Raw genomic sequence first — 14,618 nt, 5'->3', positions numbered from 1 at the left:
AACCATTTATTTCCTTTCCCCCTGGACATCAGATTCGGACAAAGACCAACCGCAGCAACACCAGAACCCGGAACAACAGCAGCACCAACAGCAGGAGCAACAACAGGTGCGCCAACCTGCTGCTCACTCACCTGATGCTGCACAGGCCAGAAGGCGCCAGCGCAGGGAAGGACGTCGCTGCAGGAGCTACCCCAAAAACAGGGTTTATAGACAGAGGATGAGCTACCTCAACATGACTAAGCAGCAGTGCCAAAGTAGGCTGAGACTGTCGCGAGAGGTAGTGGGTGATATCTGCGCAATGCTGCAGCAAGACCTGGAGCCCAGGGGAGCGGGTGGACAACCCTTACCAGTGGCCATAAAAGTCACCACCGCACTCACCTTTTTTGCTTCAGGCACATTCCAGGGATCAACAGCAGACATCAGCGGCGTCTCCCAGGTGGCCGCACACACTTGCATCATGCAGGTAACCGATGCCCTCTTTGCCAACGCACACAATTACATCAACTTCTCCAAGGACCAAGCAAGTGTAACCGCGCGTGCGGTTGGATTTGCTAATATGGCAGGCTTTCCGAGGGTGCAGGGCGTCGTAGACTGCACACATGTGGCCCTTAAGGCATCCCATCACAATCCAGGTATTTTTGTCAACCACAAGGGCATCCACTCGCTCAACGTGCAGCTGGTCTGTAACCACAAGAAGGAAATTTTGCATGTTTGCGCCAAGTACCCTGGCAGTTGCCATGCCACCTTCATCCTGCGGCAATCTAGTGTGCCTCCGCTCTTCAGTCCACCAAACCAACTTTGCGGATGGCTACTTGGAGACAAGGGCTATCCCCTGAAGACGTGGCTAATGACGCCATTGAGGAGACCATCCAATGAAGCTGAGGAGCACTACAACTCCGGCCACATTTCCACCAGGCCCATTATCAAGCAAACTATCGGCTTGCTGAAGATGCGATTCAGATGCCTTGATAGATCAGGTGGAGCCCTGCAGTACTCAGCAGCCAGGGTCTCCAGAATGGTCGTGGTTTGCTGTGCACTTCACATTATGGCACAGCATCGTGGCTTGCAGCTGCCTGAGGTACAAGTGGCTCATCGCACAGCCTCCTCAGATGACGATGAGGAGGAGGAGGAGGAGGAGGAGGATGAGGAGGAGAGTGAGAACGAAGAGCTTGCGGGGGCCCATTAACCAGCGGCAGCAGCATGCGAGCACATTGCTGCCCGGGATGCAAGGGATGCACTCACCTTGGCCAGATTTGCTTAGGTTGCCCAATCAAACACATTTGGCTCGCACCTTCTTACCACACCATCAACAATGGACAAGAACCTGCGGCTTCCTATCACTCCGACCACCATACTGACAATTCCAAGTTGCCCTGAGCCCTCAATGTGGAAGTCCCATTTGCGAAATGACACAGTCCACAACTTCAACAGTTTGCCATCAAGTCATTTTATAACATTCAGTCAAGGATGGCATTTCACAATTAAACACAACAGAGCACCCAAGTGACAACCCTTGTGACTACTTGTGCTTTATCTTCCTCTTGTGCATGCTCCTACATGATGCTTCCCCTGTGGTTTCAGCAGATGTGGAGGCCCCTTGCTCACTTTCATGCTGCTCCATCCTCAACACCTTTGGTGGGCGTCCTCTGGGGTTGCGAGCCTGTGAGGGCTCGCCAACAGTCTCCTGCTCCAGCAGCTGTGCAGGGGTTGAGATGCCGATCTCAGTTGGGTGAGGACTCTGGTGGGGCTCTGACCGAGGGCTCCGAAGTGGCATGGTCGTGTGAGCGCTTGGACAGGAGCCCCCACTTCTTTGTTGTCTACCACCAACATCCCTCTCATGGGTCAGCCCACTTCAGAGCTAGCAAGTGGCTTGACAGCACCTTGCTGCACTTCAGGGGGGCCATGAGGACCGTTTCTGCACTGGCTGTCCTACTCCAGAGGACTTCCATGAAGCTCTGGTTTCTCTGCTCAATAGCTGACCATCGCTCCTCCAGAGATATCAGTCTATTCTGAACAATGACCATGTTTTCAAGACCCTGGCGACTTAGCTCCTCCATGGCCATAGCCATCCTCTCCTCTACCATAGCCATCCTCTCCTCTACGGTAGCCATTCTTACCACGGAGGTAGCCATCCTTTCCACAGAGGTTGCCATCCTTTCCGTGGTGATGCGTTCATGCGCCAATGCCTCCACAAAGGCTCTGCTCATTTTAGCAATGGAGTCCTCCATCCGCTCCACACTCGCAGTGACCCTGGAGACAAAACCTGCCAGAGACTCCTGCACCTGTTCCTGGAGTTCCATCACCGCTCTCCTTCTGGATGGACCCGGAAATACAGGGTCGACGTGCAGCTGAGCCGAGCTGGGAGCGCCCTGCAGCCTCCGACGAGGACTCTCCACTGCTGTCCCTGACTCCACCATCTGCTGATGCTCACTTGTGAGCTGTGATACATCAGGTGACAACACTACTCTATGTCCCGGAGGTCCCACCGAGGTGTGAGTGTCTGCGCTGGTGCTGGGTGCGCTTAGTTCTGTTGACGCTGCGCCCTCAAGAGGTTGCAGCTTCCTCTGAGGAGTCTTCTGGCTCAGGCTGTTCCTCCGGGACAGTGGGGAGGGGGGCTGTCAATGGTCCTGTGGGGGACTAAAGGAAAGAGTTAGACATGTGATATAAACGTTGCATGCACATGGAATTGTGCAGATCATCATAAGTCAATCTGTTAGAGCATCAGAATCTATATCAGTCACTCATGCAATGTAAATGAGAGAGATCCCAAACTATTCTGTCACCAGCTTGCTCTGATGTGCCCGTCTGTCTGTCCCCCACTTGCACATCCTCCTCGCTCCCACGATCTCCAGGGCTGCCTCCTCTGCACTGGCGAGCTGGGCTATTGAGTGTGGCCCTCCTCCTGTCTTCGCCCTTTTCCTCTTATTGTGGGCTCTCTTTTCCTACAATGAGGGACACAAGTGGAATTTGAGTGAGAATGATGGAGTGAGTGTAGAGAATCCATAGCATAGATGCTTAGAAGGACACAGAGATGAAGTGAGATCCCAAGACCAAGGGCCCTCCCTGTGTGTTGTAAGTTGTTGCCATAGCATAACAGTGATAGGGAGTGTAAGGGCAGCATAGTCGAATAGTTAAGTGAATGTGTACATAGAGAGAGAGGGATGGTTAAGTTTGCAGGGATGTAAGGGTCAAGTGGGATGTGGAGGAGGAGGTTGACAATGAAGAGTGCTGGTGATGAGAGGCGATGGGGAGCAGATTGAGGGTCATGGTGATGTCATACTCACTTTTCCTTTGCGGAGAATGTCTTGAAACCTCTTTCAGCACTGCAGCCAGGTTCTGCTGCACATTGAGATGGCACTCACCTCCTGTGCCACTTGCAGCCACACAGCTTTGGTCTGCTGAGGAGGTGTTTTCCTCCCAGAGGAAGGAAACAGCACCTCTTTCTGAGCTCTGGCTCCCTCCACCAGAGCTTGGAGGGAGTCCTCATCAAAGCCGGGTGCGGCCTTGGACCTTGAGGTTGACATCTCTGCACTACAAATCCCTCAGAACAATCCCACATAAAAGTTGTAAGGCAGAAAATGAACCAAGGCTGCTTGCAGGCCTTAAATGCAACTGCATAAATGACGTCATCAAAGGCGAGTTTCAGGACCAAAAGACATTGGGCTAGGGGTTCCCACATGCTGGAAATCAAGTGCCCAATTAGGGCAAAATCGCTCAATTGTCCCGCTTCACATCGGAGGCGGGAGCAGGACCCGCCGATCACCTGGTCCACCCCCAACCCGCCCCCAATGACAAAATCCAGCCCAATGTGTTTGATAATAAAAAAAACACAAACATCTACTTAATCAGAAATTATCTTCAGTACAAAAATGTAACAGTTAACTTTTCTATAAACATATTTGTTTACATTGTTCAGCCAGAACAGAAACGTTAAGAAAAATAAAAACATTCAATAAAAAATGTAAATTAGTAAATCAAGGTGATCAATTATTAGAAAAACAAAGTGTGGAGATGCCGGTGTTGGACTGGGGTGGACAAATGTAAGAAGTCACACAACACCAGGTTATAGTCCAACAGTTTTATTTGAAATCACAAGCTTTCGGAGCGCTGGGAGGAAAACAGCTCCCCAGCAGACCAAAGCTGTGTGGTTGCAAGTGGCACAGGAGGTGAGTGCCATCTCAATGTGCAGCAGAACCTGGCTGCAGTGCTGAAAGAGGTTTCATGACATGCTCCGCACAGGAAAGTGAGTATGACATCACCATGACCCTCAATCTGCTCCCCATCGCCTCTCATCACCAGCACTTTGCATTGTCAACCTCCTCCACATCCCACTTGACCCTTACATCCCTTGCACACTTAACCATCCCTCTCTCTCTATGTACACATTCACTTAGCTATTCGACTATGCTGCCCTCACACTCCCTATCACTGTTATGCTATGACAACAACTCCCAGTCGGGGAACACTTCAGCAGTCAAGGACATTCAGCCTCCGATCTTCAGGTAAGCATTCTCCAAGGCGGCCTTCGAGATATACAACAACGCAAAATCGTCGAGCAGAAACTGATAGCCAAGTTCCGCACTCATGAGGACGGCCTCAACCGGGATCTTGGGTTCATGTCACGCTACATGTAACCCCACCTGACGTAGGGTCACCCAGACTCGAGTCATCATTGGCTTGTTCTCTCTACACAGATGCGGCCGGACCTGCTGTGATTTCCAGCAAAAAAAATGTTTTTTTGTCTGTTTTTTGTTTTTCATACAGACCCCAGCACCTGCAACATTTCACCCCTTGTGACCCCACCTCATTGTTCTTTGATGTAATGTTTTCCTGACTGACCTGTTTGGACACCATTCACACCTTTGATTGCTGTGATTATCTCTCTGCCGAGGTGTGATAAATGGCAGTTAGAAAGATTACCTGTAATCATCTGGCATTATTCTCTGACTATATAAGCTGTGTCTTTATGCATCTCTCCACTTCACCTGACGAAGGAGCAGCGCTCCGAAAGCTTGTGATTTCAAATAAAACTGTTGGACTATAACCTGGTGTTGTGTGACTTCTTACATTTGTCCACCCCAGTCCAACACCGGCATCTCCACACCATGGCTACTATCGACACCACAAACTGCCGGCTCAAAGTGTAGAGGATCTCCAAGAAGATCGCGCATATCGACACAGACATCAAGTTTCTACAGCGATGCAAGAAAGCAGACAAGATCCCAAAAGGACTACAGATCACGAACCCACTCAAGTCGACCTACAACACAGACTACGCTGAGAGACTCTGCCGTCGTACCTCTCGCACACTCCTCAACCATCTCGTACACCAGCTCTGCAGCAGACGCCGCAACCTCGAAACCGAGATAGAGTCCATGTTCTCAGCCTGTGCTCAGGACACAGCAGACCAGCTATGAGACACCGCCAAACAGACGAGGCAACGGAACTACACTGCCTACATGCACACCAAGAAAAGGAAGCTTGAGAAACTCGGCATCACCACCAGCAGCAACCAAGCCTCTGCCGGTACCACGGTTGAAACCACAGGGAAGTCCATCGTCAACTTGTCCGACCACACCCTTCAACCAGATGAAATTGAAGTTCTCAGCCGAGGGCTCAATTTCTGCCCCACCACCAAAATGGACCCCATCGGTCTCGCGGCAGACACAGAGGAATTCATCAGGAGAATGAGGCTCCGGGAATTCTTCCACAAATCCCAAGATGTCAGCAGCGAACCCAATGAGACAACCAATGATCCGGAACAGAGACAGAGGGATCCGCAGTGCAGCAACCGAAGAAGTCATGTTGGACCCCTCCGGAGGGTCACTGTATGCTCAAGCTGTCAGGAGATGCATCAACACCAGATTCATCAGCCGCACTCACAAGACAGTCCAGAATATCACCCGAGCACAACGCAATGCCATCCACGCTCTCAAGATCAACCGCAACATCATCATCAAACCAGTAGACAAAGGAGGAGCCATCATCATACAGAACAGAACGGACTATTGCAAAGAAGCATACCGACAACTGTCAACCAGGAACACTACAGACAGTTACCCGCAGAGCCGACCAAAGAACACACCCGCCAACTCAACAGACTGATCAAGACCTTCGATCCAGACCTTCAAAGCATCCTACGCGCTCTCATCCCACGTACTCCCCGCGTGGGAGACTTCTACTGCCTCCCAAAGATACACAAAGCCAACACACCCGGACGTCCTATCGTAAGGCAACGGAACCCTGTGTGAGAACCTCTCTGGATACGTCGAGGGCATCCTGAAACCCATCGTACAGGGAACCCCCAGCTTCTGTCGCGACACTACAGACTTCTTACAGAAACTCAGCACCCACAGACCAGTTGAACCAGGAACACTCCTCGCCATGATGGATGTCTCGGCACTCTACACCAGTATCCCCCACGATGACGGCATCGCTGCGACAGCCTCAGTACTCAACACCAACAACAGTCAATCTCCAGATGCCATCCTACAACTCATCCGCTTCATCCTTGACCACAATGTCTTCACCTTCGACAACCAGTTCTTTACCCAAACACACGGAACAGCAATGGGGACCAAATTCGCACCCAAATACGCCAACATCTTCATGCACAAGTTTGAGCAAGACTTCTTCGCTGCACAGGACCTCCAACCAACGCTATACACCAGATACATCGACGACATTTTCTTCCTATGGACCCACAGCGAAGAATCACTGAAAAGATTACACGATAACATCAACAAGTTCCATTCCACCATCAAACTCACCATGGACTACTCAGAATCGGTTTCATTCTTGGACACACGAATCTCCATCAAAGACGGACACCTCAGCACTTCACTCCACCGCAAGCCCACGGACAACCTCAGGATGCTCCACTTCTCCAGCTTCCACCCTAACCACGTTAAAGAAGCCATCCCCTATGGACAAGCCCTGTGAATACACAGTATCTGCTCAGACGAGGAGGAATGCGATGGACACCTACAGACGCTGAAAGATGCCCTCGTAAGAATGGGATATGACGCTCGACTCGTCAATCGACAGTTCTGATGGGCCACAGCGAAAAATTGCATAGACCTCCTCAGAAGACAAACATGGGACACAACCAACAGAGTACCCTTCGTCGTCCAGTACTTCCCCGGAGCGGAGAAACTACGCCATGTTCTTCGCAGCCTTCAACATGTCATCGATGATGACGAACACCTCGCTAAGGCCATCCCCACGCCTCCACTACTCGCCTTCAAACAGCCGCCTAACCTCAAACAGACTATCGTTCGCAGCAAATTACCCAGCTTTCAGGAGAACAGCGACCACGACACCACACAACCCTGCCACGGCAACCTCTGCAAGACATGCCAGATCATCAACACAGATACCATCATCACACGTGAGGACACCACCCACCAGGTACATGGTACATACTCATGTGACTCGGCCAACGTTGTCTACCTCATACATTGCAGGAGAGGATGCCCCGGAGCATGGTACATCGGCGAGACCATGCAGACACTGCGACAACGGATGAACGGACACCATGCAACAATCGCCAGGCAGGAGCATTCCCTCCCAGTCGGGGAACACTTCAGCAGTCAAGGACATTCAGCCTCCGATCTTCGGGTAAGCATTCTCCAAGCCGGCCTTCGAGACACACGACAATGCAAAATCGTCAAGCAGAAACTGATAGCCAAGTTCCGCACTCATGAGGACGGCCTCAACCGGGATCTTGGGTTCATGTCACGCTACATGTAACCCCACCTGACGTAGGGTCACCCAGACTTGAGTTGTCGTTGGCTTGTTCTCTCTACACAGATGCAGCCGGACCTGCTGTGATTTCCAGCAAAAAAAATGTTTTTTTGTCTGTTTTTTGTTTTTCATACAGACCCCAGCATCTGCAACATTTCACCCCTTGTGACCCCACCTCATTGTTCTTTGATGTAATGTTTTCCTGACTAACCTGTTTGGACACCATTCACACCTTTGATTGCTGTGATTATCTCTCTGCCGAGGTGTGATAAATGGCAGTTAGAAAGATTACCTGAAATCATCTGGCATTATTCTCTGACTATATAAGCTATGTCTTTATGCATCTCTCCACTTCACCTGATGAAGGAGCAGCGCTCCGAAAGCTTGTGATTTCAAATAAAACTGTTGGACTATAACCTGGTGTTGTGTGACTTCTTACATTAGAAAAACAAATGCTGTGTGACCATTATTTAAAGAAGGGGAATGGCTTAATTGGTGTCAGTGGTGGTAGAAATGCACTAACTATGATTCTACAACCAACAAGTTGCCAAACTAAAAGGATTTCATTTGATTTTTTTTAAATTTGAATAGAGCACTTGCTTTCCTGCTAGGGCTGCCATTTTAAATTTATGTATGTAAAGAGGAAAGGAACTGAGCCAATTGTACCAGTTTGTTGATGCCCACCCACAGCTTGTTTACACGGCTCACTGTCCATCTGTCATTCAAACTCATTTGCCAGGTGAACAAAAACTGGCAGCATTGTATCAACTAGATTTCTTATAAAATGGGAAAAAAAACACCTTAAAATTAAAGGGAGAAATACAAACTCAAAGGGCAAGATATAACTTACTTGTCTATCAAAAGCCGATAATAAAGCAACCATGTCTATAATTGCCCGTTGGTCTTTGCCGTTGGTGTTGTCTTGTCTGCAGCTTTGCCATGACACTTTCCAACAATAAACCACTGACGTCTGTGGGGAAAGATTGGCCCCGATATTTACTGGGGCGGGATTTCCAAGTGGGGGGGAAGGTGTTCTGTCCGGGTTTTCCCAAACATTGTGGAGTTGTGTGTGTTGTTTTAATAGGTTCCCCGCCTGAAAGCCAGCCTGATTGACAGGCTTGGCTCTCTGTTGGAAGTGGAATGCTGCAGAAGAGGCCGCAGTCGAGGAGCAGGTAGGTGTCCTGGTCTTTGGGATAGCGATTGCGAGGTGCGGGGAGGGGGGTAGAGGAGGGGTACACAGCGTGGTTTGGAGGGTCGGGATTGATCACGGGGTGGGGGGGGGAGTTGGAGAGAGATTGGAGACAGAGATGGGGGGGGCCGGTGATCACGGGGGGGGGTGCGTTGGTGATCGTGGGGGGGCGGCATTCGGTGATCATGGATGGGGTCTGATCGTGGGGAGGGAAGCAGATTAGCTTGTTGGGTCGGGAGAAAGCACTCCTGCTCCTCCTGGCCCAAAAGCAGTGCTGGAAAAGCACTTACATGTTCCGCGCAGCAGTCCTCACTTCCCTTTAGCTGCCGGGTTTCCAGAGGCCCGGGAAACCTGGCTGGCCAGCATTAAAGTTGGAAGAGAGATAAAATCTGAAGCAGGCAGCTTCATTAAAATATTTAAATGAGCAACCTACCTCCTGTGAGCAGGTTGGTCCCCCCGTCCCGCCTCCATTAAAACAAGAAGTGCTTGGGTTCGAGGTGGCTTGAGTTCGGGTTTGAGTTTTAAAACATTTTAATATTCCACCCAACCCAAACTCACCCGATTTTGGGGGTTAAAATTACCCCCATTGCTTTTATTGTCTCCTGCTACTACTGTTGTGTGTCTGTAGGTTTTTTATCCTGGTGTGCTGTTCATTGTCCATCTCCATTAAACTATGTGAATCCCTGAAGTATTGGCATATGCAAGCATGCACATTATATGCAATCGTGTATTTTTTTCCCCCTTGGGCAGAAAATTAGCTGTTGCAGTACAAGCTCACACTGCAACGGTTGATTTGCTACCCCAGAGATCTTGTCAGGCTTATATCTGACATTCTTGCTTCACTCGAGCAGCCAAGTCCGCCACACACTGCAGGCAGGAACCCCTGGATGTTTTGTCAGATCAGAAATTTCCCCAGGATGTGTGCTGGGGCCTCAGCTTTTCACCATTTATATTAATTACACGGATGAAGAAATAGAGTTATATATACACAAGTTTGCAGATGACATTAAGAGGATGTTTTTGTCAACAGTATTCTTTCTTTCTTCGATGAAAACTGGTCTGTATTTATCATAGGAGCAAAATATCAAAATGCAAGGAAAATGCTACTTGAAGTATCTATCCTAAATTGTCTCTTTTCAAAGTATAAAGCCAAGGATGCCTGAGACACATGATATTTATCGTTAGGTGGACATTTAGATGAGTAGTTTCCTATTAATTCAGATACACTAGAAGATTGATGGCAAAAGAATAAAATGTTATACAACTGGTTATATTTTATTAGTTTCAAGAAAAGTGGGATGAAACAGCGTCAGCACATAAATAAAGTACAAATACCTTCAAGGATAATGTCAACATATTCCGCAGGCTTATGGGATAAAGAAAAAAACTTTACATAAAACCAAGATATGCATTGCGTGTGACTTGAATATTAATGCATATACATTGGTAAGCTAATTGTACTCTAAGAATTAAGATCACATAAGTAATTTCAATAGTGTTTTATAATACAAATAAATACACGCTAGGACCACCTCCATTCTTTTTCGCCTCCAAAGGCACTTTTTTCTTCCTTGTAATAAAGAAAGATAACACAGTGATTTTTCTTTCTTAATTTTTTGTTGTTGCTGTATACATTTTGGTTTTCAGGGTGCTCTCGATATCAACAGAGCCACACTGCAGTCCAGCTACAGACCAGGTTTCTTTGAAGTGAATTTTCCCTTCTCGCATTATGGTTCCCCCACCAAAACCCCGCACCCCACCCCTCCCCTCCCTTCCCCCCCCCCCCCACCCCCCTCCCTACTTCAGCAGTGTGCCTTCTCTGGTTTGTTCAGTTGTAAGACTTTCACCAAATCTTCTAACTCTGTTTTACATCCTCGGTTCATACATAGCTGGCTGATTTGTGCTTCTCCCTCTTTGAAAATTTTCCATCGACCTAGGCAAACAGGAAATATATATTTATATACTATAATAATGTGCATTATTACCCGGCAATATTCAGTGAATATACATAGCTTAGATGGTTGCTAGTGAGATGCAAGGCAATAATTGAATCAAAGTGTTTAAATTACATCATAAACCAAAAGACTAATACTTGAATGCTTTTTATGTCATCCAACCCCTTCACATACTAACAGAGTTTACACACAGAAACAGGCCATTCGGCCAAATTGGTCCATGCTGGTGTTTATGCCCCACACGAGTTTCCTCCCACCCCTCTTCATTTATCTCCATATGCATAATCTTCTAATCCATTCTCCCGCATGTGTTTATTCTGCTTCCCATTAAATGCATCAATGCTATTTTTCTCAACTACGCATTGTGGTAACGAGTTCCACATTCTTACCACTCTCTGGATAAAGAAGTTTCTCCTGAATTCGTTATTGGATTTATTGAGTGACCATCTTATATTTATGGCCCTAGTTTTGGACTCCCTCACAAGTGGAAGCATCTTCTCCAAGTCTAACCTATCAAAACATCTACAAGGCACAAATCAGGAGTGTGATGGAATACTCTCCACTTGCCTGGATGAGTGCAGCTCAACAACACTCGAGAAGCTCGGCACCATCCAGGACAAAGCAGCCTGTTTGATTGGCACCCCACCCACCATCTTAAACATTCACTCCCTCCACCACTGGTGTACCGTGGCTGCAGTGTGTACCATCTACAAGAAGCACTGCAGCAACTCGCCAAGGCTTCTTCGACAGCATCTCCCAAACCCAATCTATTTTAAGGATGCAAGCACTAAATGTCTGTGGCAAGATTCTTTCGTATTTACGGTGCATATCCAGCAATTTCTTGACAGTCATGGGGAGGTTCACGCCGATCTCCTGTTTGAGGGGCTAATGTTGGAGCGGTGAAAATCATCCCAACAATTTGTGACGATTCGCAGCTCATTACATATTTCTTCCTTGTCACAAATTGCTGGGTTTTTTACGCAGTAATAATGGCGGCCGCCTTAAACTCGCCATTATTGTTCCAGTAATTTGAGAGAAGGAACTGAAACAATTGCCCTGATATTTACAGGCAGGCAGGGAGGGAGCGGGGGCACATGTTTGTGGGGTGGGGGGGGGGGCGGAGTGGTAGGAGGGACCCTGGAAATGCCAGCAACACAGAGATCCTGCTGAATTTAACGGCAGGAAATCATGATCATTTTTTACTCCGTTTCCCAACCGGCAGTCAGCCAGGGAAAGCCAATGGTAGAAGGTCTCAGCCAGGGACCATTGGGGATGGACTGGGCAATTGGAAAAGATTGGGGCATGGTAGGGAGGCTCGGAAAGTGGCAGCGAGGAGGGAGGGAAAGATCGGGGCATAGTGGGGGGGTTGGGAGATAGTGGGGAGAGAGGCAAAGCTCATGGGTCAGAAGGGAGGGGTGGCCTGACCGACAATCGAGAGGGAGGGAGGGAGGGAGAGATCGAGTGGAGGGAGGATTTGGGATCGTGGGTTTGGACGCGCGGGGGGGGGGGGCTGGTGGTCGTCACTAGATCATGGGGGGGTTGGCAGATCTCGGTAGGCTGTTCTCCTGAAGCACTCCTGCTCCTCCTGGTCCACAAACACTCAACTACTGGATCTGGCTGCTCCCGCCTCCCTTTAACTGCCGGGTTTCCCGAGCCCTGGGAAACCCAGCCAGCCAGCGTTAAATTCAAATGGCTGCCAAAATCTGACGAAGGGAGCCTCTAACATATTATAATCATGGACACGCCCCTCCAGAGTGGGTTACTTGGACAACCCCAAACCCACCACGGTTAAACCGGAATGTGGGTTACTTGGACAACCCACCGGACGCCCCTCCAGAGTGGGTTACTTGGACAACCCCAAACCTACCGCGGTTAAACCACTGCGTTCACAGCGGGTTGGGGTCGGGTTTCACACATTTGTCGATTTAACCCGCCCCCACCACCAAACCCTCTCCTGCACGTTGTAGGGGTGGGGATAAAATTCCTCCCATTGCTTTAACTTTTACAAAATGCTAAATATTCCTATGCCCCTCAGTAGATTTAATTATTTCATTATTTATTGTAACTTGTGATCTTCCCTCGGCCACTTTTTCCCCGAAAAGGCAACTTAATAGAAGCCAACTTTTATCTTGACGAGGCCAAGGATCTAATAAAATCTGCCAGAGTGGTTGTGAGTCCACAATTTACAATTGCTGCTTAATTTATCACGATATGGCAACAAATTGGCAATCTTAGCCACGAGGATGGCTGGTGTGGGAAGTGGAAATATAATCCTATCACCATGCAGTGGGAGGCTTTCTTCTAAGGATTGGCTTAAGGCATATTGTTGGAGCAGAGTAAAGGGAGTTTTACTGCACTTGATCCATATTATACCTGGCTTAGGAGTGCTTTGTGCTGGGATTGGTTGCTAATCGTGGTAAAATCAGTACTGACACCCCTCAACTTGAAGAGCACACAACATTTTTATAATGTTTCTTCAAAGAATAAAGTGTTCCCAGTTAGTTTATTTCATTACTGCTGTGTTTAGCAGGCCCTGAACTGTTAATACTTACTCTGAGTGGTCCGTGTGAGTAGTTTAAAAGATCCAAGATTAACCTGTTTTTCGAAGTCTCTTCTTGATACATTCTCCATGTGAAAGTTTCGTAGAACACCTGCAGTGGAAAACAACGAAAGCTATATTAGGGATTTCAGAGTTAGCATACCAACTTATTGTTGTAAAATAAAGTCACTTTTCAAAAGCAGTTCCTTCTGGTTCAGCTGTGGAGCTGGAATTTACCGAGTATTAATTATAATATACACCATTCGGCATACTATATAATTTATGTGAGTTTTGCCTTAAAGTTCAAAATATTGTTTAATACATTTTATATAATGAAAATACCCCAGAACTCTCTGGTACCAGGTCCTATGGGGTCATAAAGAATCTTAGCAACAAGACAACAACAGTGATGTGGCATATTGCCAAACTGTCAGTTATCACTGTATTTTCACAGAAGCAAGTATCCGCTAAAACTATACATCGAAAAAAAAAGCTATTTTTGTCCAATGGTCCCACAGTGACACTTCTTTTTGTTCCATAAATAACTTTGCTTCTGGCTGCCATTTTCAAATGACATTTATACATCTCATTCGGTCCAATCACAACACACACTTACAATTTCACACAGGTATGTTGTGTGATTAGATCCATGTTCTGTGGTGGAAAGGGTGGACAGCTTTAAGTTCCTCGGAGTCCACATCACGGAAGACCTCTCCTGGTCCCTCAATACCTCCTCTCTGGTGAAGAAGGCCCAGCAGCGCCTATATTTCCTAAGGAGGCTGAAGGGATGTAACCTGTCACCCCTGATCCTCTCTAACTTTTACCGCTGCACAATAGAGAGCATCCTAACGAACTGTATCACAGTATGGTATGGCAGCTGTAGCTACTATGACCGGAAAGCCCTGCAGCAGGTAGTCAAAACTGCCCAACGCATTACCGGCACCCGGCTACCGACCATAGAGCACATATGCCAGAAACGCTGTTTACGGAGGTCACGGACCATCACCAAAGACCCTACCCACCCCAGCCACAGTCTGTTCGCCCTCCTGCCATCTGGGAGATGCTACAGATGCATTCGCACCCGTACGACCAGATTTAGGAACAGCTTCTTTCCCAGGGCTGTCATCCTACTGAACTCCACAAATAAACTCTAAAGCCTGCACATCTGCCAATGCACTTTATTATGTTT

At 48.1% G+C, this 14,618-nt stretch overlaps 1 protein-coding gene across 12 annotated transcripts in view; it reads right to left on the bottom strand.

Annotated features, from left to right (window-relative positions):
• Positions 1-10,715: 10,715 nt before the first annotated feature.
• The window catches only part of chrdl2 (chordin-like 2), a 56,767-nt gene continuing 52,864 nt past the window's right edge, over positions 10,716-14,618 (bottom strand). For all 12 annotated transcript variants that reach the window (XM_086000026.1, XM_085999998.1, XM_086000003.1 and 9 more), the window contains 2 exons: positions 13,443-13,541; positions 10,716-10,868 (listed from right to left, as the gene is read on the bottom strand). In XM_086000026.1, the coding sequence (XP_085856152.1) occupies positions 10,738-10,868; positions 13,443-13,541 (230 nt within the window). In that variant the 3' untranslated portion in view covers positions 10,716-10,737. The remainder of the gene's footprint in view (positions 10,869-13,442; positions 13,542-14,618) is intronic.

This window comes from Somniosus microcephalus, chromosome 1 (assembly GCF_052327205.1).
Source record: "Somniosus microcephalus isolate GS21.2 chromosome 1, FLI_Smic_1.0, whole genome shotgun sequence".
Classification (NCBI taxonomy): domain Eukaryota; kingdom Metazoa; phylum Chordata; class Chondrichthyes; order Squaliformes; family Somniosidae; genus Somniosus; species Somniosus microcephalus.
Note: the sequence above shows the minus strand (reverse complement) of the source record. Positions and strands in the feature narration are given on the sequence as shown.